This window comes from Adelges cooleyi, unplaced genomic scaffold (genome assembly GCF_023614345.1).
Source record: "Adelges cooleyi isolate 19-005CV unplaced genomic scaffold, UGA_ACOO_1.1 ACOO_flye_CR_arks_rails_tigmint_CR_PRNA_26, whole genome shotgun sequence".
Lineage (NCBI taxonomy): Eukaryota > Metazoa > Arthropoda > Insecta > Hemiptera > Adelgidae > Adelges > Adelges cooleyi.
The window spans coordinates 148,931-174,581 of record NW_026095926.1 but is presented as its reverse complement, the minus strand read 5'-3'; the positions used below and the strand labels follow the sequence as shown (position 1 = coordinate 174,581).

At 33.8% G+C, this 25,651-nt stretch overlaps 2 protein-coding genes across 2 annotated transcripts; one reads left to right on the top strand and one right to left on the bottom strand.

Moving 5' to 3' along the window:
* The first annotated feature begins 14,413 nt into the window (after positions 1-14,413).
* Positions 14,414-15,450, top strand: LOC126837602 (golgin subfamily A member 6-like protein 22). The gene is made up of 2 exons (XM_050571533.1): positions 14,414-14,515; positions 14,599-15,450. The coding sequence occupies exons 1-2, from the start codon at positions 14,447-14,449 to the stop codon at positions 15,448-15,450; spliced, it is 921 nt and encodes a 306-aa protein (XP_050427490.1). The 5' UTR covers positions 14,414-14,446.
* A 7,796-nt stretch (positions 15,451-23,246) lies between these two features.
* LOC126837601 (germ cell nuclear acidic protein-like) lies at positions 23,247-24,526 on the bottom strand. Its single transcript, XM_050571531.1, has 3 exons — positions 24,411-24,526; positions 23,644-24,315; positions 23,247-23,439 (listed from the first exon to the last, which is right to left on the bottom strand). The coding sequence occupies exons 1-3, from the start codon at positions 24,524-24,526 to the stop codon at positions 23,247-23,249; spliced, it is 981 nt and encodes a 326-aa protein (XP_050427488.1).
* Positions 24,527-25,651: the final 1,125 nt, after the last annotated feature.

Genomic DNA, 25,651 nt, shown 5'->3' with positions numbered 1-25,651 from the left:
TCGTTTAATTTAAAAGGGATATTAATTAAAAGTAAACTATTCAATTTGTATTTTACTCGTTGTAATTTTTTTATAAGAGCATGGCGTTCGGATGATGTCAACAGAACTAAAAATAACTCTAATTTTTTCGTTTCTCACATCTGGTAACCGTAATAAACTTAAAAAAAAATTAGATTAAAGCCTAAAGCTGGTAAATACAGGGTGATCCACTTATCGTTAACCATTTAATATATCATAGGGTTTAATAAAAAAAATGTTTTTCATATTGTTTTTATACAATGTGATCTCAATTTTTCAATTTTTTTTTGTTTTTACCCCCTCCCAATTTAGATTTTTTGATAGCAACTTTTGAAACTTAAATATTAACATATATATTTGAATACTTTATTAAATAGAGAATAAAGTATTACAAATTTTGACTGGTCGATAACCTGTTTCGGATACCTATTTTTGAAGTTATAAGAGTTTAAAAGTTAGGATGGGAGGAGAATAGTATTATTTTAAATTAAGCCCAGTGAGATATTGACTGGTTCATGATAAAAGAATCATCCTATATTTTGTCTTTTTTAATCTACAACAAATCTACACAACTTTGGCATATTAGGTACACAAGCTAATAATTTATTTTTTCCTACACATAGAAGTAGTGTAATGCAAATCGATTGTTTTGCTAAACATTTTAAGAAGTTAAAATGATTTTATTGCATGTAAAATATAGCTTATAAGTGTGTAGTGCCACCACATATTATTATGGAATGTCTGGGAACTTCGTGACGGATAGGCCATATAAAACACACACGTGCGCGAAGGTTCGAACACATTCTATTGAATATAATTAATATTGTTTATCTGGGTCATGGAATATAAGTAATAAATATTATATAACCTTATATGGTATTATAAGTGTACACTGAAGAAACCATGAGTAATATTTAAGTTGTTTATACAAGGACCAATTACGACTGTAACCTAGATTGTATAGTATATAAGACATAGTATTAAGGTGTTGGATTTACCATTCTATTACGGCTGCTGTTATAATTGAAACGTACGTTGTATATATATATTATTCTCTATACTGTGTGTGTTTTTTATATTTAATAGTATTGTGTTAAACATATTATTGTTGTGTTTTATTTTCTACTTAAATACTAACTTCCACCAAGATATACAGGCGTATATCGCAATAGGTTATTGGCCCAGACACATAGTCTCAGGCACAACAGTGAAGCATCAAAAGACTAAGTATTTTATGTAGTTAAAATTCACTTATTCCAATTGTTCAGTAAGTACTATTTTTAAGTACGTTATCTTTTAACTATGGACGAGTCACTGAAGATTACAAAGCTGAGTAACTCGGAAGGCTGGACACTTTGGAAGTTTCAAATGAAGGTAATAATTAATTCATTTGAGATAAACGGTATAATTACAGGAGATTATAAAAAGCCAGTATATACAATAGCAACCTCCGAGAAAGAAGAGGATGCCAAGAAAAGGTTTCAGTTAGAACGAATAGCGTGGTCAAGGGCTGATAGTAAATGTCAAAGATTAATCGTCACGTCATTGGAAAATGGACCGTTACAATATTTGCTAAATTGTAGTACAGCATATGATATGTGGAACAAATTATTAAGTATCTACGAGCAAAAATCTGAAGCAGGTATACATTTATTACAAAATAAATTTTTCAGTTATGTAAAAGAGCCTACAGATGACATTTCGACGCATATCAGTAAACTACAGAATCTTCAAAACCAACTCGCTCTATCGGGAGAGAAAATCTCTGACAATATGTTGCTAACTAAAATTCTTATGACTTTACCGCCATCTTATAAACATTTTTACAGTGCATGGGACAGTGTACCTCAAGCAAGTAAAAATTTAAATGAACTTACATCTCGGTTGTTAATAGAAGAATCGAGAATGTCTCAAGGAGGTTCAGAAGTTGAAGCAGAGGAATCCAATGCTTTGACTGTCAAAAGATTTCAAAAGAAATTTTTTAAGAAGAATGGTGGTAATGTTGGTAATGAACGTAATTTTAGTAATAATAATACTAAAAAGATAGGTCCCTGTTTTTGGTGCAAGAAACTAGGTCATCTCAAGAAAGACTGCAAGAAGTATCAAAAGTACCAGAAGGATCAGGGTGAGGCAAAATCAGATTCGCCAAGTACAAGTTTAACAGGTCAAGCGTTCTATAGTGAATCTTTGGTTACTGATCGCAAAGAGAATCAATGGTATTTGGATTCAGGAGCTACTGAACACATGACAAGCAACAGAGAGTGGTTTGTGAACTATAAAAAATTCAGATCGCCAGTGGAAATAAGGATTGGCGATGGTACAAATTTACAGGCAGAAGGTTCGGGTAATATTAACATAATATGTTATGTGGGAAATAACATGAATACAAATTATTTGTCTAATGTGTTATATGTACCAAATTTAAAGTATAATTTATTTAGTACGGGCAAAGCATTAGATAAAGGTTTGAAATTGGAATCAGATAGTAAAAAGTGTATTTTTTTGAAAAACAATAAGGTCGTTTGCACTGGTGAACGCAAAAACGGGTTATACAATATGAACATTGAGATTGTACAGCAAATAGCCGACGACATGACATTGACCGAGCAAGGTAACGGACAAATGGAAGTGAATGCGGCAATCGCGGATTCCATTCAACTTTGGCATGAACGACTAGGGCATCAATGTAAACAGTACGTAAAATCTTGTTTGCTAAAACATAATATAAATGTAAGCGGTGATTGGAACCAGTTTTTCTGCGGTGATTGTGTTATTGGGAAGCAAACGAGAAAGCCATTTAAGAGTCGTTCGACTACATCGGGTAAAACCGGAGAGTTAATTTATGCAGATTTATGCGGACCGATGGTAAATAAGTCTCGGGGCGGGTCCCAATATTTTTTATTGTTCAAGGATGACTACATACATTATCGGACGGTCTTTTACTTGAAAAATAAAAATGAGGTCAAAAATAAATTAGAGTTATTTATAAGATCTGTTAAAAATGATTCTGGGAATAAAGTAAAAGCTTTAAGAAGTGATAATGGTTTAGAGTTTGTTTCTAAAGAAGTAACAAGTATTTTGCAGAAATATGGCATTCGACATGAAAAAACAATAGCGTACACACCAGAGCAAAATTCTGGGGCGGAACGTGAAATGAGAACTATTGTGGAAGCAGCACGAACATTACTTCATTCAAAGAAGATGGACTTATCATTTTGGGCAGAAGCAGTTAATACATCAGTGTATGTACTCAATCTTACTGGTAAGAGTACTGTTGAAGGTAAAAGTCCATATGAGCTTTATTTTAACAAAGAACCAGATATAAGGCATTTAAGGGTATTTGGAACAGAAATGTATGTTCATATTCCAAAGGCCAAGAGACGAAAATGGGACGCTAAAAGTAAATTGTGTATTTTTGTCGGATATTCTTTAGATAAACGTGGGTATAGGGCTTATTGTCCAAAAACTAAAACTATAAGAGATTATAGAGATGTTGTGTTTAAAAAAGAAATAAATACTAATGAATTAACATTTAGCGAAAATGTAAGTCAAGATTATAATGTCGACGAGGAAACACCTCAGGCGGTAGAGGTACAACCAGAAAAACAACTCGAAGTCACGCCAACAGAACTACCAAGTTACAATCTTCGCGATCGAGGTCAATTGCGTAAACCGACCAGATATGCATGTATTACGTCGTGTATTACAGAGCCGATAAACTATAAAGAAGCTGTGAGCTGTCAGAATAAAAATGATTGGATTTTAGCCATGGACGACGAGATAAATTCATTGCATACTAATGACACCTGGACGTTGGTGCCAATTCCAGAAGGAAAGCAAGTATTAAATAATTCATGGGTTTACAAAATCAAGTACAATGGTAACGGGCAGGTTGATCGATTTAAGGCTCGATTAGTTGTTAACGGGTCTCGACAGATACATGGGATAAATTATAACGAAACATTTTCACCTGTAGTTAGATTTGAATCTATTAGAACAATTTTAGCCATTAGTGCGGCTCAGAAATTGGAATTATGCCAATTTGACATTCGTACAGCATTTCTATATGGTATGTTAGAAGACGAACTGTATATGGAACAACCGATCGGATATGACGACAATTCAGGACGGGTCTGCAAATTACGTAAGTCGTTATATGGATTAAAACAATCTCCACGGTGTTGGAATACACGGTTTAAGAATTTCCTTTTGCAATTCAATTTAAATCAAAGTAAATATGATTCGTGTGTTTTCACTAATCATGATAATAATGAAAAATTGATTTTAGCTATTTTTGTTGATGATGGTCTTAGTGCGTCAGTCAATAAAACAAAAATACAGGTATTATTGTCTAAATTAGAAAAAGAATTTGAAGTTAAACATGGTAACTTAGATTATTTTCTAGGAATGGGAATTAAGAAATTAGATGATGGATCATTATTTATTAATCAAACTAATTATTCTAGAAATATTATTAAACGATTTAACATGTTAGATGCAAAGGATATCTCAATACCCATTGATAAATCAACAACATTGGATGTTCACACGGATTCGATAGTACTAAAAGAAGGTCAAGTACCGTATCGAGAAGCAGTGGGAAGTTTATTATTCCTGTCACAATTAACAAGACCAGATTTGGCATTTGCAGTTAATTTTGCAACACGATTTTTGACAAAACCAACTAATGCTCATTGGTCGATGGTCAAACGCATTATACGTTACGTTAAACATACAATTGATTATGGATTGGTGTATAAATCTGATAATAATTTAGATTTAAGAATATTTACAGATTCTGATTATGCTGGAGATTTAGAAACAAGGAGATCAACTTCGGGACATCTCTTCATGTTGGGTTCATCTACAATATCTTGGCAAGCTCGACGTCAAGCAACGGTCTCTCTTAGCAGTACGGAAGCGGAGTTCATTGCAGCGTCGGACATTACGAAAGGACTAATTTGGTTTAAAAGTTTCTTACGAGAACTCACTAATAATAATATGTATGATAAACCTACATTATTCATTGATAATCAAAGTACCATTCGTTTAGTTAAAAATCCGGAGTTTCATCGAAAAACCAAGCACATCGATGTACGATATCATTTCATTCGTGAAAAATATGAAGAAGGTCAATTCGAAGTTCAATACATAAACACAGAAGAAATGTTGGCAGATATCTTCACAAAAGCACTTCCAAAGGACAGATTTGGGATGATTCGATCAAGCATCGGAATACAGAAGATATCACAGTAGAATAAGTTAATTTAAGGGAATATTAATTAAGGGGGTGTATTGAATATAATTAATATTGTTTATCTGGGTCATGGAATATAAGTAATAAATATTATATAACCTTATATGGTATTATAAGTGTACACTGAAGAAACCATGAGTAATATTTAAGTTGTTTATACAAGGACCAATTACGACTGTAACCTAGATTGTATAGTATATAAGACATAGTATTAAGGTGTTGGATTTACCATTCTATTACGGCTGCTGTTATAATTGAAACGTACGTTGTATATATATATTATTCTCTATACTGTGTGTGTTTTTTATATTTAATAGTATTGTGTTAAACATATTATTGTTGTGTTTTATTTTCTACTTAAATACTAACTTCCACCAAGATATACAGGCGTATATCGCAATAGAAAAGTATATTTTCCAAATAAATTCAAATTGAGGGAAAGTAGTCGTGTGGCTAACAGTTCCCCCTCATTGGTTTTTTATACTTAATATATTGTATTTAAATGTACATTTTTTATAAATATAAAAATAAATTTGATAATTTTTTAAAAACGAAAATTTTTTAAGCTTTTGTGGATTTTGATTATTGTTTATCATTAAAGAATTTTTTTTAATTTTATATAAATAGTTATTTTTAAAGAACCTGAAATTATGAAACCGCTGACAAAATGTCTAAAAAGACTTACTGCTCTAATTCCTCGGACACTTCAGTGGCCGTGGCCAACCGGTCATTTAACGGCAAAGCGTCCCTTGCAGTCTGAAATATATAAAAAATTAAATAATTAGTGTAAACTTAATGTGTAATAGTATACTATTTTAATTACTCTATTATAATTGTACAAACCAAATTGTTTTTTTAAAAATATTTTCCTGGAAATTTATAGGATCATGGCACCTGTCAATATGTAAAAACAGATTGACAGGTAAGCCAACCTATAATGACCTCCACTCCCTAAATCTATTGAAGAAGTTCAATTAGTTCTTGACGAACGCGGTGTTCAAACAAATAGATAAGAGTTATTTGTATTAATAAACAACAAGGAGGTCAAATGTGTAGTTTTCAGTTGCGTTTCTAATTTAAATACTCTTGAAATAACAAAATGGTTTTACATGGGCGGTACATTTTCATACTACCCTAATTACTTCACACAAATGTTTAAAATACATGGTTTTATCAACGGCTATTATATAACACTCGTTATATGTTTACTATCCAATAAAAGTACAATATCTTGCACTTTTTGCCTAAAATCAATTGGTGAATATGGTTTTCAAAACAATATTACGATATCACCGTCCGATGTTGTAATAGATTTCGAGAAAACTATTCATTTTTCATGTAAAACTGTTTCGCCTTTAGATAAAGTTACACGGATGTCGCTTTTATCTAACACTATCGTGGAATAAAAATATTCAGCAAAACGGCTTGAGAATTGACTACAAAGATAAGAACAGTGATATTGGAAGGTGAATAGTTCAATGCTATGGTATACCATTTCTAAGCCCAGAAAGTGTATCTGAGTATTCTGTAATTCAAGTTTTTATACTATACACCCAGAAATTGTTATGTTTTTAGAAAAAATAAAATAAATACAGTTAGAAACTTACATTAAATTAAATAGTTTAATTTAAAAATTTTAATATCAGTGCTCTAAGACCAAACAAAAACGAAAAAATTGCAAAATATTCAATCATTTAAATTCAATAAAACAAATTCAAGATTTAAACAAATATCAAAAAAAATTAGACTTACCAAATCCGGCCTTGGAGCACGGGGGAACTCTTCGACCTCCTCGTCTAATTGTCTCTCTTCTTCTCCCTAAACGCAAAAAAGCTAATTAATACAATATTTAAATATATGTAAATAACAACTCGAGGTTTAATATTTCTCTACTCCAGTTTTGGTATATTTTTTTTTTATTACAACTGTAATAGACTACCACAGCTTTTGGGGCGTACAATCGTTAGGTTAGGTTAGGTTAGGTTAGGTTAGGAAGTTAGCTTATAAGCATTTATGGATTGTAAAAAAAGGGGGAAATGTAAATAGACACTGTATCATTGCATTTGTTTATTAAAAGATGATAACATTATTTTCAGATAATTCATAAAATAACAATGTTACTAACAAGAAGAAGAAGAGACTTACCTTATATTCAGAAGACTGTTCCAAACTTTCTACAGAAGCTTCAGCGTAATGTTGCCTTAGCGTTTTGGTTATCATCCTAGGTTAACATAAATAATAACACATGTATAATTAGTTGAAAAAATGTAATAAAATTGTAAGCTCAATAAGTCGCGAAGCGACCGAACAAACCTTTTAGAAAACACGACAAGGTATGTACTATATGCAATATTATAACACTGTGTAATAGTAAGTCTAGAGGCAGGAAGTGAGTTCTTGTAGTAAATATACACACATACACACCCCGATTAAGAGACTAATTTATAAATATTTAAAATAGCCATTCAGCGCCACTTCCCCCTTGCTTTTCTTCTATTACAGATCTATTCCAAGAATTTTCTAAAATTATTGTGGACAAAGGCAGTTAACTTAGCAATGTTTGTGTTAAAACGCACAGGTAATTCGGGTCAAGTAAGCAAATCTCCTTATGAATTATGGTTCGAAAAATCATGTAAAATAGACAAGTACATAGTAGGTAAAATATACAAATCCTATACCTATACCTAGTTTGCTAACTATCAAATAACAAAACAAAGTAGCTCCTATTGTACCGTTATTCCACTTCTAGTCCTATATTACTTCACGGTAATTATATTGATCAGTGTACCAGAAAAGTTTAGGATGTAAAAAAAATATATATAGAAATAATTTAAGTAAAATTGTATGTTGTAATTATTATGATTACTTTCTGGACGTGGTTTACGGCCGTTTACCTTGGTTGACTAAGTATAAAGAAGAAAATTAACTATCAATATTAATGTTCTTATATTCTTAGAACATCCCTGTTCGCATACATAAGTTTATGAGGAAAATATACAAGTAATCGACTCCTATCAGTATAATGTGTTAATTGAAGTCGTAAGTATAGGTAGTACCTATAATAAAATACGTTTTTTGTTACTTCTGCTAATAAAATAAAATGTAATAAACTCTTCATATTTACTTTTTGGAATTCCTATTTAAAATTAAACATAATATTTGTACTATTGTTTTATTATACCAAATAGTAGATACATTTTTTGTAATTAGATCCGAAAAATAAATCTTTAATAATATGATCTTATCTATAATTATCTCACTTATCTCTTATCGGCGATTGTAAACTGCGCCCAAGGCACAGGTAAACACAAAATCATACAATATGTAAACTGCGACTGAGTTTTTATCAAGTGTAAAAAGGTTACATGTTAACTGCGCCCGAGTTCTTATCGAGTGAAGTTAAGGTTCATTTATACTATTTAATTTAATGTAGGTATGTTTCTATTAAAATTGCTTTTAATTTTTCTAAAAACATAAAAATATTTGGATGAGTTGTTTAAAAACTAGAACTAAAATGGGTATGGAATGACTTGCATGCATTGATGGTTAAAAATGGCTCTTCTGATGCTTGAGCCATATTTCAGGTGGATACTGACTTCTTCACACTATAATAATCTACTAAATAATTCGCAAACGTGTCACTCTTTCGTCGTCGGGCTTAGATATCATTAAATAATTTATAAAATACTCAGATACACTGTTATGAACCCCTGAAATATTTAGTATTAATTAGAGAAGTGTATAAGTTATATTAATATTTCGCAATTGGAGCAACAGAGTATCATGCGTAGACGCGGTCGGCCTAAAAGAATGTGTCTATTATTTTAAAACCGGGGAAAATCTATAGTATCTAATTACAGACCAAAAGCAAAACTCGCTCCGATTCTTAAGCTTTTAGAAAAACTCATAATGTCCACTCTCGCACAGACATTTAAAAATACCTTAGACTCCAATCGACATGGTTTTTATCTGGCAGGTCGACCGACACTAATTAGATTTGTTTTCTATCTAACTTAATAAAATCTACGGAAATTGGCCTTCAAGTAGACGTTATATATATATACTGATTTTAGTAAGGCGTTCGACTCTGTTAACCATTCAATCCTTATTTCTAAACTTAAATCCATAGGCATCTCTGATCCTCTTCGATCCTGGTTTAGCTCTTACCTGTCAAACAGATGTCAACAAGTTAAAGTAAACGACCATCTATCCTCACGTTTTCCTACTACCTCTGGAGTTCCCCAAGGCGGTCACATTTCTCCTCTCCTATTCCTTATTTTTATTATGGACATTGTTATACACAGTTAGATTAATATAAATAATAATATTCGCTGATGTTTGTTATGAAACCCAAATTACACGAATGACAAGTTGTGCCGGTGTAGCACTCGCGTATGGTAGACAATTGCACCATATGTTGCATGGAGTTTGTTTGGTCAACACTAGGCGTGTCTGAATAATTAGAAGCAGGAGATAACTCATTTTCTTTTTGGCCGTGTGGCCATATCTGATCATTGTGCCTTAGTCAGAACCATCATTTAAAACTACTTTATGAATATTATGACTAATATTATCAGTAATTGTACCCTTCGGCCAATTTTCACCTGTTTTTCTGTAATCTTTAACTAACACACCATCCCCCTTTTCTAAATTTAAGTCTCTTTTACCCCCGTTTTTTATTTGTGTTACTTGATTATTAATAACTACTTCGTTGGTGTTTGGTATTAATAAATCAAATAGTGTTTGTGTCGAATGACCCAACATGAGTTGAGCGGGAGATTCGTGTGTTGTCGGGTGAGAAGGGACTCCTGTTAAATGCCTAATACCTAGTTTTTTACAGGCGTGAAAAGGCGTGCATTCGGGCTTTATTTCAACGTCGGACTTGTTTCATGCTATAAAGACGATGGCCGTCATATGTCTGATGTAATTTTTAAAAAATGAAATGGCACTCGTTTACATATCATAAAATATTAATAAAATGTTTATACATCTAAAATATACTGAGTTATGTCTATCTATTTTTGACCCTATTCGTTGGCAGCGGGGGCACGCTGCACCTTAACTATCAATTCATTGTTTTTCACAAACGCGTCGTACGCAAACACACGGTGAACGACACTCCACTGCGCTATAGTGATAACTAAATGGCATTATCTGACGGATCGAATGAGCTTATCTAGACCTGCCTACTCCCATTCAATGTTGAGAAAAACCCATCTATTTTTGTCCCTATTTCCGTGGCCCACCCTGTATTATATTGTATTAAACTTATATATATACATTATAATAATAATGTACGATTGTGTTAAATGAAAGCGACATCCATGTATGTTTATCCGAGGCCAAATAGCGAGCGAGTGCTAAAACACTCGGATATCTGCCGTCCTCATTATCAATGCTAATTCCACATGCTGACAAGAAACCTCGTCATGGCAATTTATGCAATTTGGTAAAAGTGGTAGAAACCCTAAAATGTTAATATTCCCGTGATTTTATTAATTCGGACGCTGTTTGCATTTCATACCGATGACGAGAAGCTGGGCGCAGCTTACATGTAGGTACTAATCTTTTTCCACTTGATAAAAACTCGGGCGCAGTTTACACATACGTTTTTTAAACCAAGTTATAAACGGGGCGCGGTTTACGTATGCCCAAAAACTCAATAGATAATCGTTTTCTTGCACCCGGCCTTAAAGGTGCGCGTCCACAAGTCCGCATCGGACGGATTTTAGTGTGCTATAGCCAATACTGGAAAAAATGTACATCCGGTTGATACGACCCGTCCGATGCGGACATATAGACGCTTACCTTAACACGTAAAGATTGTCAGCTGGCCCTGGACAAGCGGAGTTGTGTGTGCGACCGTTTCCCTAAGTGTGACAATGAAATATTTTTGAAATTCATACGTACGGATTGTAACCACCGAGAGCAGCAATAGTCAACCAGGTAGGCACAACCAAACCCCGCCACAAATCCGCCGGCCGCATACAATTTAAGTGACATCATGTTTCACAAAATCGAGTATGTTGCTGAGACGTGATGACGAATAACGAAAAACTGAATACTGTTATAAGAATAACGAAAAACTGAATACTGTTATAAGAATAACGTAAAACTGAATTCTGTTAAATAATAATAAATAACAACCAATAATACCTAACAATGATTTAAAAAGCCATTATTATTATTTATTCTATTCGGATAGCTTTTAATCAGCTGTTAAAATTCCGAGCTTTTTAAAAACCCAAAAATGTTTTTTTTAATACATTTCATAACCAATACTCTTTAATGTCTATACAAATGACCAGGCCATTATGGGAACTACTCGTCGTTTCCTGTATGCCGACGATTTAGCGATAACTGCGCAGGGGAAAACTTTCAGTGAAGTGGAACACACACTCGCACATGCGCTGGAGAAATTGGACAGATTCTATGCACAGAACTCACTAAAACCCAACCGAGCAAAAACGCAAATAAGTGTATTCCAGCACAACCAAAATAGGTTATTATTTGTTCGCGGCTTTTGGCGATTTAAATAAAAATTGTAACATTTGAATTTAAAAAACTAGTAATAAATCCTTTTGGGGTTCTCTAATGGGATTTGTCGGGCAGCACGGGGTAGGAATTGTTTACAACAGTAATTAGGGTCGACGACGCGCCTGCTAAACCAATATTCGAAAATGTTTTCATATTATATAGTCATAATTCATATATCTATTTGAATAGGTATCGTTTGGTATGAACGACCAAAGCAAATTAGACAACGAATCAATACTGGACAATACTGCATTCCAACCCATAAACCGGACATTTTTCAATTCAGTTTTTTTTATAAATATTATACCTAAAATATTGTAATTTTGTACGTGGAAGCAAATGAGCTGGAGAGAGAGAGAGAGAGAGAGAGAGAGAGATAGTGAGAAGGAGGGATAAACAGGGATATTGATAGCAACGTAAAAAAAGGAAACGATCCGGAAAATATTAAACCGGAATGGGGCGAGACCATAAAATAAAGGTCTTAGATAAAAGTTAGATAAGGGCAGATCATGACCGAGTCATGCATTCGGTATACATTATATTGTTTGTTTAATCTCTCGAATATATTCGAGAGATTAAACATATTCTATTTTATAAAGTGCACTCTTATCTTGTCAGGGTTTTAAATATATTATATTTTGTTAGTTTGTCCTATCTCATAATATTCTAGTTTAAAGCCACCTTGACCGAATTCTCTGACCTAAAGACGGCGTACCCGCGACATTTATGCATTTACTTGAAAATAAATAAGAAAAAGTTCAATTTTGTCAAATTATTTTTGTTATATTACTTGTCCACCCTCTGATTGGGGTTCGTTTTATTAGTTACCACGTTCAATCGTTCTGACTGCATTTTTTTTTTTTTTGACATGGACATGTCTTATGGCAGGGGTCGTTCACAGTGCTGACGTAATTAAGTATATATATATATATATATATATTTCTTCTGTCCGTGTGTAAGTATGCAAACTCCTCTCGATTAATGACTTCAATATTTTTTTTAAATTTTTTTATGTCAACTTTTTTTGAGTGAAGTTAAACGGTTCCACGTTAAATACCCAAACAATTACCCATTAAAGTGAATATGTCTTAGTGGCGTAACGGTTAACACTTTGAACTAATAATCAAGAGGTTTCGGGTTCGAATCGAGTCAGGCAAAACTACCTATTTTGTATTTTTTTAATTTTTTAATTTATATTTCAACGATTAGAAACATTTGAAGCCTCAAAAAAAATCAATTTAACTTGACCTATCGGCTTCTAGACAAATAAAAAATCTATTATCGTCAGCGGATATATATTACACAATTTTTTCTTTCTCTTTATAAGAATAACTACAGTGATCCGATCAGCCTAACACACCGGCAAAGATAATAGATATGGACATAGGTTTTAAGTACTCATGAGCTCGACAAAACAAAAAAAACTCCCCATCGACCGGCGTTTAACGACACCAAAGCACTGTGTACTATTATATAAAGCCGTGACACGACGTGACAGCGTTTCTCGGTGATGTCAAAAAAAAAAAAATGAGTTGGCCGTCGAAACGACTTTGCCCTTAAAAAAAACGTCACAAAAAACACGTACCTATCGTCGCTCAAAATCCAAAAAACCTTCAAGTACTTAAGGGCAAAGACTACGACGGTTTTATGTTGTAAGACTTGGTGGTGATAGGGTTTTTCATTTTTTTTTTTTGAGAAAACATGTACGGCAATGGTCGATTGTACCCCATATGTTACGGCCCCACTAACAATAAACGCGATTTTTCGCCATTACCCTTTGTCTTAGGGTCACCAGCCCTTTACATAAAGGTTCTGGCGCGATTCAGACAGGTCGCCGACGTCAAAATGGCATAAAAATCCACTCCTTGACCGAAAACCCGCCAAAACCAAAAAACTTACCCGGCCGCCGGCGGCCGTTGCTATGCAAAATAACAAAGCCTGAAAATTACTAATTTTCAAATGAAAACGGGGGTTTTCCCGGATTTCTCAGCCGATAGGGCGCATTAAAGGCCGCTCGATCCCTCGTTAGATCCACGAGATCACGGTCTGTCCGACGATGCCAGGCGCGCGAAGAAACAGCGGTTGTTAGCGCCGCGATTTGCCACTAAACCTACTGCACTTAACCACGACGTACCCTGTTAGTTTCGCGTCTTCCGCCGGTCTCAGGGCCTCGGCCTGATGTTGCTTAATGTTGACTACAAAATGTTGTCTTACTGGCCCCACTCGACGGTGTCGAGCCACGGACAAAGGAGAGATCTCAGGGGACGACAAATGCATTCATATGCTAGTCGAAGGGTTTGCTATAATATGTGCTACAGCTTGTGTCTACGGTATGTGTCTATTTTTCCAATCGTAAATCCATCGGTTCAGCACTAATTACTCGGTCGACAGCAATATGCACCTGTGTAGGTAATAACAGCTGTTGTTAGGCTTTTAGTTATTAGGCTTTTGTGCTGGCCGATTTCAGTATTAATATTACTTGTTAGCGACCTCGAGTAAACAACCAATGTTTCACCAGACGTCGAACAGACACGCAACGCAAAAGTATTTTTTGTTGTTACGAGTCAATCCAAGTCATTTCAAGTCATTCCAAGTCATTCCAAGTCATTCCAAGTTTACCGAAGTCTTTAAAGGATGTATGAATACATTGCGGCGGCATTAGCGGGCGGCGTCGTGACCGGCGCTGGTTTTCTCTATTACAATGTAAGTATCGACAGTCCAGTAAACCTACCCTAATGCCTCGGTGCTTCTTAAATAATAATAATAATAATTATAACTATAAACAGAGGAAATGCGCCGCAAAGTACGCCGCGGAGTATGAGAGATTGCGTCGTGAGCACGCAAGAGAAATCGACAACTTAAACAACGAATGGGCGCGAGTGCTTTCAAATAGCAATGACGCAATGAGAAAGCTGCATGAAGAAAAAGATAAGCTACAGTCAAGTTACAATGATGTAGTAAACAAAATGCGAATGCTGCAGCATGAAAACGAAAAGCTCGAATCGATACGTCAAAACCTGCAGGAAAAAAAAGAAAATCTAGAATCAAGTTATGACGACGTAGTAAACCAAATTCAAATGCTACTGGCGGAAAAAGAAAAGCTAGAATCGATGTGTCAAAAGCTACAAGCGGAAAAAGAAAAGCTAGAATCGATGTGTCAAAAGCTGCAGGGAGAAAGTGATAAGCTAGAATCAAATAACGAAGACATACTAAACCAAATTCAAAAGCTGCGGGGCGAAAAAGAATTGCTAGAATCGATATTTCAAAAGCTGCAGGGAGAAAAAGAAATGTTAGAATCGATATGTCAAAAGCTGCAGGGAGCAAATGAAAAGCTAGAATCCAACTACGGCGAAATATTAAACAAATTGGAAAAGCTGCAGGAAGAAAAAGAGAATCTTGAGTCAAAGTACAACGACATAGTAAACAAATACCAAGTACTGCAGAAAGAAATGAAAAAAAGAGAATCGGCACACTTGGGCGAGATGGAGATAAAGACAGACGAGCTAAACGATTTAAAGTTCAAATTAGGGAAAAAAACGCATCGCTTAAATTGCACCCAAACGGCATTGTACCAGCTCGAAAATGGTCCCCGCCGCCGCCCTAGGAACGTGCAGATGGCCAATAAGGGCGGTAAGTGAAAATACAAATAATAGCAGTTTTTTTTTTTTTAGGGACTATAACACACGCCTCGCTATTAATCTAACTACTACCCCTTGATGATTTCAGTGAGCGTTCAATTATGTAATCATAGACCAACCAATTGACAACCGGTTGTTCGCACTCGGTTGCTCGCACTCGGACGAGCACACTGCTTTTGGGCGTCGACGATGTCAATCTTTAAGTTATCCATAGTATTAATATGTTTGTGACGATTTTAACGAAATTCTTGATCTGTTTGAAAGGCCAGTTGCTTATGAAATATGACATGGTTCAAACGTCGGCCGCGGCTTCGCACGGTGGCACGGATGCGACGGGTGGATTTTCAACGACTCTGCCCCCGCACGGATCCGGCTGAGCTTGAGCACGACGGCTTGGGTCGTGTCGACTTTGAGGGCATCCGGCGATTGCGGCGACATAGACCTGCGCATCTCCGGAAAACGTCTGGCTGGGCCGATTAGGTGCAATCAAGGAAGGGAAGCTTAAAGGGTCGTACTGTTTATGTATTAACACATCGTGCTTATAAAAATGTTCGTAACACAAAAAAACCATAAGGTTTTTGCAGAGTCGATTATTTTATTATTCAATGTTATTTATCAATTTCCAGTTTTGTAACTTGTAAACGTTCGTTTTCTGCTTTAAGAAGAATAAATGTTTGGCTTTGGGTTTCAATGAGACAGGACAGACTTGCAGATTTGCTAATACTACATATAGAAAAGACATGACAAATTTAATCAACACAAACAAAGTTATTGACACATTTGCAGAACAAGCAAAGGATAATAATATAACTCTTGTAGAGGTGTATTGTTTTTTTATCACGGCATCTTGATCCAAGTTCTCTATATTAAGTGTATTATTTCACCCTTTGAACAATAGACCTCTGGTTCCTCTAACGGATTTATTTATCGACCGTTTACCTTTTTACGGTTAACTCGGAGGGGGGGCAAAGAAGAAGACATATTTTGTTCAATATATTATCCGATAGGTATCTTTTACGGTTAGAGAAAACTTCTGCTGGATTTTTATTCTACCTGCAAATATATTATAATGACAAATAAACGGCAAAGCGGTTTAAACGGTAGTGACAAACAGATAATATATGAAATTTAGATTTTTATTTCAATCAGACTAGACACAACTTTGCCTATAAGGCACTATGGTTTAGTCTGTGTTAAGACAAAAAAAAAATAATAAATATTGACAAAAAAATTGCCCAATTTTGTTGAAATCTGCACGTGGGTATAAGTTACGTTTTTTTTAAACTAATTTAAACCTAATTCAATTCGATAAATGAACTGAGATTATTATTTTTTTTTTACCACGTTTATTCCAAAAATCAACATTTACAAAAAAAAACTATACAAAAACTACCGTTTTTAAATCCTAAAAAAAAACATTGCTAACAAACAAATGGCTAACGCGAAATGTCGACTTGAAAAGTCAAATTTGTTTAGTTTTGCCTTTTTGTTAATAGCTAACTGCTAATTGATAATAATTATTAGCACCTACCTAATACCACGATGGGACATTTTTTTTTTTTTTGAAATTCAAATATTTAAAAGAAAAAAAATACATATCCATATAAATACAGGATGTATCGTTGAAAAAATATATACACCAAAAATATTATATTGTACTCGTCCATTATAGAATATAACATGCCCATTTACCTATAAATATATATATATATATAGATTATATACCCATTAGGACCCGTTAAGTCGTAATCCGGCTAATGTCGACGGCCGTGGAGTGGCAATTTTCAATATTTTATCCCTTGTTGGAACTTTGCCCAGTGTCTCTTGAACCCTCATTAAACCGATGTAGCAGTTCCCGAGGGAATATCCAGGCTAGTCATCGTTTGTCTACCGACCAATGCAATTAGAAAGTCTGCTAGTCTACGGTTCAAAAATCCTACCTGAAAGGTATTACATTGAGTGAACATTTTAAAAATTTTACCCCTTCCCATTAAAAAAACCAAGAAAAAACACCAAAATAAAAATGTAAAACTGTGCACATTATTCAAATTAAAATCAACAAGTATCCTAAAAATATATTAATTTTGAATAAAATAATTACTCAATGATTAAGCAATACTTAATGATTTTTCCAACGTTTTTGTTTCGTTGAAAATTACTGTTTGCGCCGGGGCAGATAAAAATAAGCCGCTTTACCCGATAGCTTGGCTGACTGACCCAAATGGTCAGCTGCGTGCGTGTAGTGTTGTGAATAGCTCTACTGGGACTGGGAGGTATCGCCTACGCAGAAACCAGAGAGCTATGAGGTGAGCTTTGTGTGAGTGTGTATATATGAGGGTGTGTAGGAAAACTTAAAACTAAGGCAAAAAAGAAAAATGCCGGTTCAAATAATAATTAATAATAATATTTTCAATAACTCACTAAATGTATAGTTGCTTCCTTGGCACAAATAATATATCAACAATGAAAATAATTAATTGATAAAAAATATAAAAATTGGTAATAAAAAAACTAAATATTAACTGCCCCTATGGCACAAGATAATATAATAAAATATAATTCAACCACAATGATAAAAAATAACTCAACAAAAAAAGATAATAAATAATTCAATAATAAACAAAATGACTAAAAAAAAATATTGTAAAATAGGAACTTTTAATGTGAGCAAACTATAATTAACGCCTTTGGTGGTATAAATAAGACGTGACCCATTTAGTGTCGCTTTATTTGAACTTATACAAACAGCCGCGTCTCTATTGTAAGTATTTTGGCTCAATATATAAATATATGTATTTATATGTTTTGTCTTTGTTCAAATAGCATACTACAATTATTATTATATTTTATTGCAGTGTATTTATTTCCTATACAGTAAACGAGTTATTAAACGACGTCTCGTTATTACTTGTAAATCAAATATTATGTGTATACGATATTGTTTTCCGTTGGTCGCAAAAAATATAACCTTCGACAGCGGTAAAAATAAAATTTGTTAAAAAAAACTTTCCGGCCAAAACAATATTAATAACTCTCCCCCTTCACCCCTGCCCCACTGGAACTCAAGTCGTGTAAACTTTACTCGCTCACAGTGTGTATACACGCTTTTCAATAGCAATATTCTATTTTTATTTTTTCTAGTGCTTCCGCGTTCAAGTATAATAACGCCGCCGGACGAGGGAAAAAAAGTTTCTTTTTACGTTGTATTATATTTATCAATTCTCAACGTCCATTTCTTCGAGACCAGAAAACCGTCTATGTCTACTGAACATATCGTTAACAGCTGTGGGGTTTGTACGTTTCATTTTTTTTTCACATTATAATAATATTTTCCGGTGGCGGAAGTTGTTATGATAATATTACAATTATAACATGACTTCTGTTGATTTTATATATTTACGGGACGAGTACCCGTTAAGAAGTCTCAAAAAAAGCGTTCTATAATAACTTCTCAAGACTATAATTTCATTGTACCAAACGATAGAAACGATACTCCAATTCTGTTTATCGAAGCGTGAATCTTTAGATTAAAGGCAACTCGTATGCCCTTTATTCGGTACATCACATCTTATATATTAGGTATATTAAAATCTAGCTATATGTCATTAAAACAATAACGAAATTAGTTTATCGCAAATCTATATGAAACTGCGAACCGTAACAAGTCTGTTGACACGTAAATTTGTATTTAAGTTCCTACCTATGTTAAATAAATATTATAATTTAAATATACTTTGCAACCTCCAAAATTCGGTCCAACTTACGCCGCTGTATGTTATAGTTATTTATTGGCTTTGTGGCGTTAAACTATTGTACCCGTTAAGAAGTCTCAAAGACTATTATGCTATAGTTATTTATTGGCTTTTTCACACCAAACTATTATAACCCGTTTAGAAATCTCGAAAAAAATGAAAAAATAAATGTAAAAAAATGAAAAAAAAAAAATTCTCCTTCGGTTCTGTACCGCGCAACGTAGGCACTCTGATGGCTTCACTCGTCCGACCGAATGACCGAAGGTTATTTGAAATTTGTTGATTTTATGTTATTTAAACACATTATTGTATATTACTAACACGTATTTATTTAAAATATTTTGTTTGTAACCATGGTAACCATGGCCATCCTTGGTTGAAGGGTTGGAATTTTCGAAAAGTACTGTGCCAGTTAAGAGACAGAAAATAATAGCTGATTATAAGACATAATGACGATCGACAATGTCTTTGCTCCAAGGGAAAGATTTAATATGTTCCTATTGCATAATGCATATTTTAGAGACAATTTTTTTTCGATTATTCAACAATTTACGTTTAAAGTAGAAAACTTCTCGCTAATCTGACTGATACTCGATTTGTGACATAAATTATTTCCACATTATACTCTTTCCAGTAACGGTCGTAAATGCCTAGCTATTGATATTCCAATGTAAAACCTCAATCTACCTCAGTTTGTTTAGTTTAATGGAAAATTGAGTTTTCTATGGTTTAGCTAAATTAACCGTTACAAAATTAGTTTCCATAATTAGTTTAATAACCTTTAATTAATTTAACTGCTCGATTTAGTGATACGATCAAGTCATGATCGATTTGTACGACTCATTCGTTGATAGCTTTTGGCAACTGTCTGTATGGTAAGACTGAATTAAATGTGCTATCTGTTAAAATTACCCTATTTTGGGCCAATGGGGGAAAGCGAGAAAGGGTAGTTTAGTGAACAGGCAGTGGTGCGGTTTATTACATTATACCTTATTACGGCTCGATGGATTGTGCTTAAATATTTAAACAGTCATTGAAGTAATAATTATTATTCGGGGCTCGTGTAATCTTAACAAACCAAGTGTATAATATTTAGATTTCTGTACTAGATTTCTGTCCTGTTTGGATGTTTTATTACATGATAATTGTAATACCACAAAGGCTATAAATAATACACAATGTGCAACTTTAAATGAAGATTACAATAGATACAAAGATTACTATTTAATAAAAAACAATTTCAACGCATGAAAAACGTAAACAACCGGTGGCTACCATGTGAATGGCGTCTGAAGAGAACTGTACCGGTTATCAATGTGAATATACATAACATAAAGGGTAATGGTATTGTATAATTTGCAATAACGTTATGCTATGGACAGGAGAGCAATAACGGGCAGCATTTATTGTACATTTTATAATTGTATTGTGTTGCGAGTGTCTATATATTATACATAGACACAGGTACAGATAATACACATGGGCGCATTGTGTTTGTATAATAAATTACAATATTATCTGAGCTGTGTAATTATTTTATCAAACTGATATACTGTATCAAAAAAATATATACTCTTTCTAACCTTATTGTTTAAAACATACATGCGACATTTTTACTAAGGTTATGTTTCATACTGTAAAAACTACTTTTGTTGATGACATAAATATTATAATTGAACCGAGCTAAAATATTTAATTCGCATCTTCAATAACAAGGACAATTTTGTTTGTTTAGCAAACTGAATATAATTAATTACACAATTAAGTTAATAAAATACTCTCCATTAATGAGTTTTACGTTTTTAAGATTATCGAAGTTAATTAGCATAAAGATTAAACACCGCTCGCCCATCGATTATTTTAATCAATTAAAAATAGTAGTAGCTATGGTTTGCTTGTTAAGGCTTTTACAACTCCTCGACGGGGCTCTAAAAGTTGTCAGAAAATAAATTTTAAAAAAGTAATGTCAACTAGGCGAAAATGACGAACCGTTAAAAAATGTCTGACGCAGAGAACAATATAATCTGATCAATAAATTTTATAATTTAGCTGAAATATTTACATTAAAAAAAAAAAAAAATTATAAAAACTACTTTAACATGAAAAAACGTTAACGAAAAGCCGTTAAGGGAAATTATATTACACCTAACTTAATTTTGAAGCCCTTACAAGTGTTCCAACTTGTTTATAATGTTTATTTTACAATAATTATCAATAAGAAATTGTGGATCCGAGTTATGGCGAAAGTTTAATAAAAAAATAAAAGTTATTAAAGGCACTTTTTGGCATGTCTACCGAACAGATATAACTGTTTTTTTTTACATTTTTTATAGTACACTTACAATTTTCTCTGTGGGGGCTGAATGGTCGATTTTTACTTTACATCTTGTGGCTCTTCATCTGTTATCAAACATTCTTATCTCTTATTATGGCTTTGTGTTTTCCGAATAAATGTTTAGTTAGAATTAGAAACGGTTGAGCGCCACGAAACACAATATATGGTTCATGAGTATTTCTAATTGGACAAGAGGAGTTTTTTTATCCTCTTATACATCAGCACAGTCTGTAAATAAAACAAAATACCTATAGAGTACTGTAGTCGGCCGCCACTGGACTAAACTTTAATGATAATACTTCATCCAAAGCATTTTCCCCGTTTCGAAAACACATCAACAAGCTGTGGGAATATTTTGTACATTTTAACATGAACACCTTAAATCTTGGCCTTCTTGCTTCAAGCCACAGATTTTTATTATTAACTATAAGTAGGTAACCATATATATTTTTTTTTCCGCATACTATGCTAGAAATTAACCCACTGCAAGTATGAACCGTCTTTCTCTTATCTTCGTATAATATTATATATACTGACTAGTATATATAATTTGTTGAAGGATATTCAACATTATTTAAAATTTTAGTTGATTTTCGGTTGCTTTCCAAGTAATTGACATTTTAAATAAACTGTACTACAATTGATTGGTAAATTGTTCTTGTAGTGAAATTGTTATTTTTTAAGTGTTCACTTTTTTACTATTTTTTAGAAATGTATTAAAAAAGAGTTATATAGGCAGTGTTTCTGTGCCGCCTAAGTCGACGTAAAAATGCTTATTAATTTATTCATTATTTCAGGTATAATATTATTTCGGGACGTGACTATTGGAGTGGAGTGAAAATTTTTTATGTCGATTTATAATATAGTATTCCTAGAACAAGTCGCATCAAGCACCTTTGATAATATTTTTAAAATATTTAAATCATTTTATAAGACGTGTCCCATGTGAATTGTTTATTTAATATAGAAAAAATATAAATTACTAAATAAGAAAAAATTTAACACACAGCTCCGGGATCCTCAAAACTCAAAAGATTATAGTTATCGTGCTTTATATATTTCATGTTTCAAAGCAATGTTTTACTACTACTCAATTAAAGAAATAAACAAATCACCTATATCATTTTTTGTTCCACCGCAGTAAATCCTATCTAATTAAAAAACGTAAACTGTCTTCCGACGGCCACCGCATACAAAAAGTAGATTACCAGGTTCAAATGTGCCCAATAGTTTGCCACCGAGCACGTCTCTGCCATCAGTGGTAAAGTAATTTTAGAATCCAAATTTGCAATATACATAATATATTGAATAATAATAATATTTAATGAACATATAATACATGTATTATTATTATTTTGTTCTAAAATTCAATTGAAAATATTTCATCGTCTCCTCGTCACTCATTGTCTGGAGTACTGCCGTCTGCTTCACCGCTACACATCTTCCCCGACAGACTGTCCAGGATACGGTTAGATGGGACGGTGGGCCAGCATTTCGCGCTACTGGCTTGCACCGTCACCGTCGTTCCCGAGTTGTCCCTTCGTTTCCATCGTCTGGATTACTACTTCACGTCTTCCTCAACAGGCCGGCCGGACAAGTTCGGGATGCGATTGGACGGAGACAGTGGCTGCAGCATCTCGCGCTACTACAGCACACGTGTCCGCCAACGGCTTCGCCGACTTGCCGGCCACAGTTTATCGGCTGGAGTACTATTGAAAGTTGTCCGACTCGCTTTCTTCACTTTCTGACTGGTACGACGTTGGCCATCTCCGCTTTGTTGACCTGGGTTGCTCATCATCAGAGTCTGAACGCGGTCTCTTCAGACCTGATGATGAGCACGGCTGCGGGTCGTCCGAGTCTGACTCAACTGGTCGGCGTTCGTTGACAGGCGGGTGAATGGCGCTAAAAGTATTACAGTATGTATTCCAGTTGTTTTCTAATACTATTTCTCGGATTAGGTTATCTAAGTCGTCATCAATGATAACAAAATATGATCACCCGGCCGGAAGGAAATAAATCATTTTTTTGATGTACACATTAATTTACAATGATAAGCTATATGGTGCACAAAATATGAAAAATGTAATACCAAGCGGTCGTACTTACTTGAAATATGCAAGCCTTGCATCGAAGCTGTATGTGGGCATGAAGTTCCGGGAATATTCGTCGTCGTCGTGGATTTTGTCGGTTTCGTCTGTCTCAATCGACTCGTCATCGTTGTCCTCTGTCTCTGTGTCATCGGTTTCATCTGTCTCAATTGACTTGTCATCGTTGTCTTCTGTCTCTCTGTCGTCGGTTTCGTCTGTCTCAATTGATTCGTCATCGTTGTCCTCTGACTCTGTGTCATCGTTGTCCTCTGTCTCTTTGTCATCGCTGTCCTCTGTCTCTGTGTCATCGTTGTCTTCTGTCTCTCTGTCGTCGGTTTCGTCTGTCTCAATTGATTCGTCATCGTTGTCCTCTGACTCTGTGTCATCGTTGTCCTCTGTCTCTTTGTCATCGCTGTCCTCTGTCTTTCTATCGTCGGTTTCGTCTGTCTCAATTGACTCGTCATCGTTGTCTTCTGTCTCTCTGTCGTCGGTTTCGTCTGTCTCAATTGACTCGTCATCGCTGTCCTCTGTCTTTCTGTCATGGTTGTTGACAAGTGGCGGAACAGCACTATTAAAGTATGTACTCCATTGTCTAATGACTTCCAATACTATTTCAGGTATATAGTTATTTAACTCGTCGGTGTTTATGTCAATCTCTTCGTCCGTGTCTCTATCTCTTGTGTCTATGTCGCTAAAACGAATTATACATAAAAAAACAATTGTATTATTAACACTAGCTGTTGTTAAACTCGACTAGCCAGCTACTATTTTGTCAAGCTTTAGTACTTGTATATAAGGCGTTCTGGAAATAACTCTTCTTCGTCGTCCGTCAAGAAGTCTTCGTTTATGTCTTTTATATGATCAAATAAGAATTTGGGTGGATCTCTTTCTAACGGTGCCATTTTAGCTAAAAAGTGACAATATTTTCTAACTTAGTCCTATGACAATATAATTCAAATACTGTGTTTAAAAAATAAGCTCCGAACGCATGTCGCGTGACTTTGATTTGAGGCCACTCTAAGAATATTATATGTACATATTGAAAAACATACTTTATCTTTTAAAAAAAATGTACAAGTTTTAAAAGTGAAAATAATTAGTCATTTAGTTTATTAAATTGCTTTTGGTAAGATAAAATTATCAGCTTTTCTTTTTCAAAATTCCTTCAGTAATAAATATTATTAAAACGTCGGATCAAGAAAGCTACAATATACAGCCGACGCATGTTGTTAAATTAATTTTTTTTACTAACTAAAAATGCATTTTTTTCTAAAACAGTTTTTTAGTATCTATACTAACAACAGAACACTTAAATTTCTATGACTGTTAGAGTTTTATTAAATAAGTACATCCTAAAAATCTAAACCTAGTCGTACGAACACATATCATTAAAATGTGTATCATAGAAATAATTATTAAATATAAAAACGTAACGAGAAGAGAAAAAAAAGTATGTGGACACTATTGTACTAATTGAGAATAGTATTTTATCTTTAGTTTATAACATCATCTTAAAATAAGAACTTACCTGTAATCGGTCACCGTTGTATAAAAAATCAAAAGAATGAAACTTAATAAATATATAAAAAAAACAATGAAATAAACAAAAAAACAACTAACACAAAATACAAAAGTGTTACAAGTAAATACAGAATGTAAATATACAAAAATAATAAAAAATGTAGAAAAAACTGAAAATAATTATGCAATAAAAGTGTAAATAACAAGAATAAGTAAGTATAAGTTTGATATGATAATCGAAATAAGCTTTTTGATTTAACAGAGGTTGGTTAGAATAATTCAAAGTGTTTATCCGGGCTGTCAAGATCATAATGCGAAGAAAACCGTGTTGTTTACAAGGTACAAGACAAAAATTGCCTTGACGACCAAACGGTGAAATTATTATTAAAAATTTTAATGTTATTTTATCTAAAAAGTGACAATATTTTACTTAGTCCTAAGATATAATTAAAACACTGTGTGACTTTGATTTGAAATAACTTTAAGAATATACAAACATAGGTATT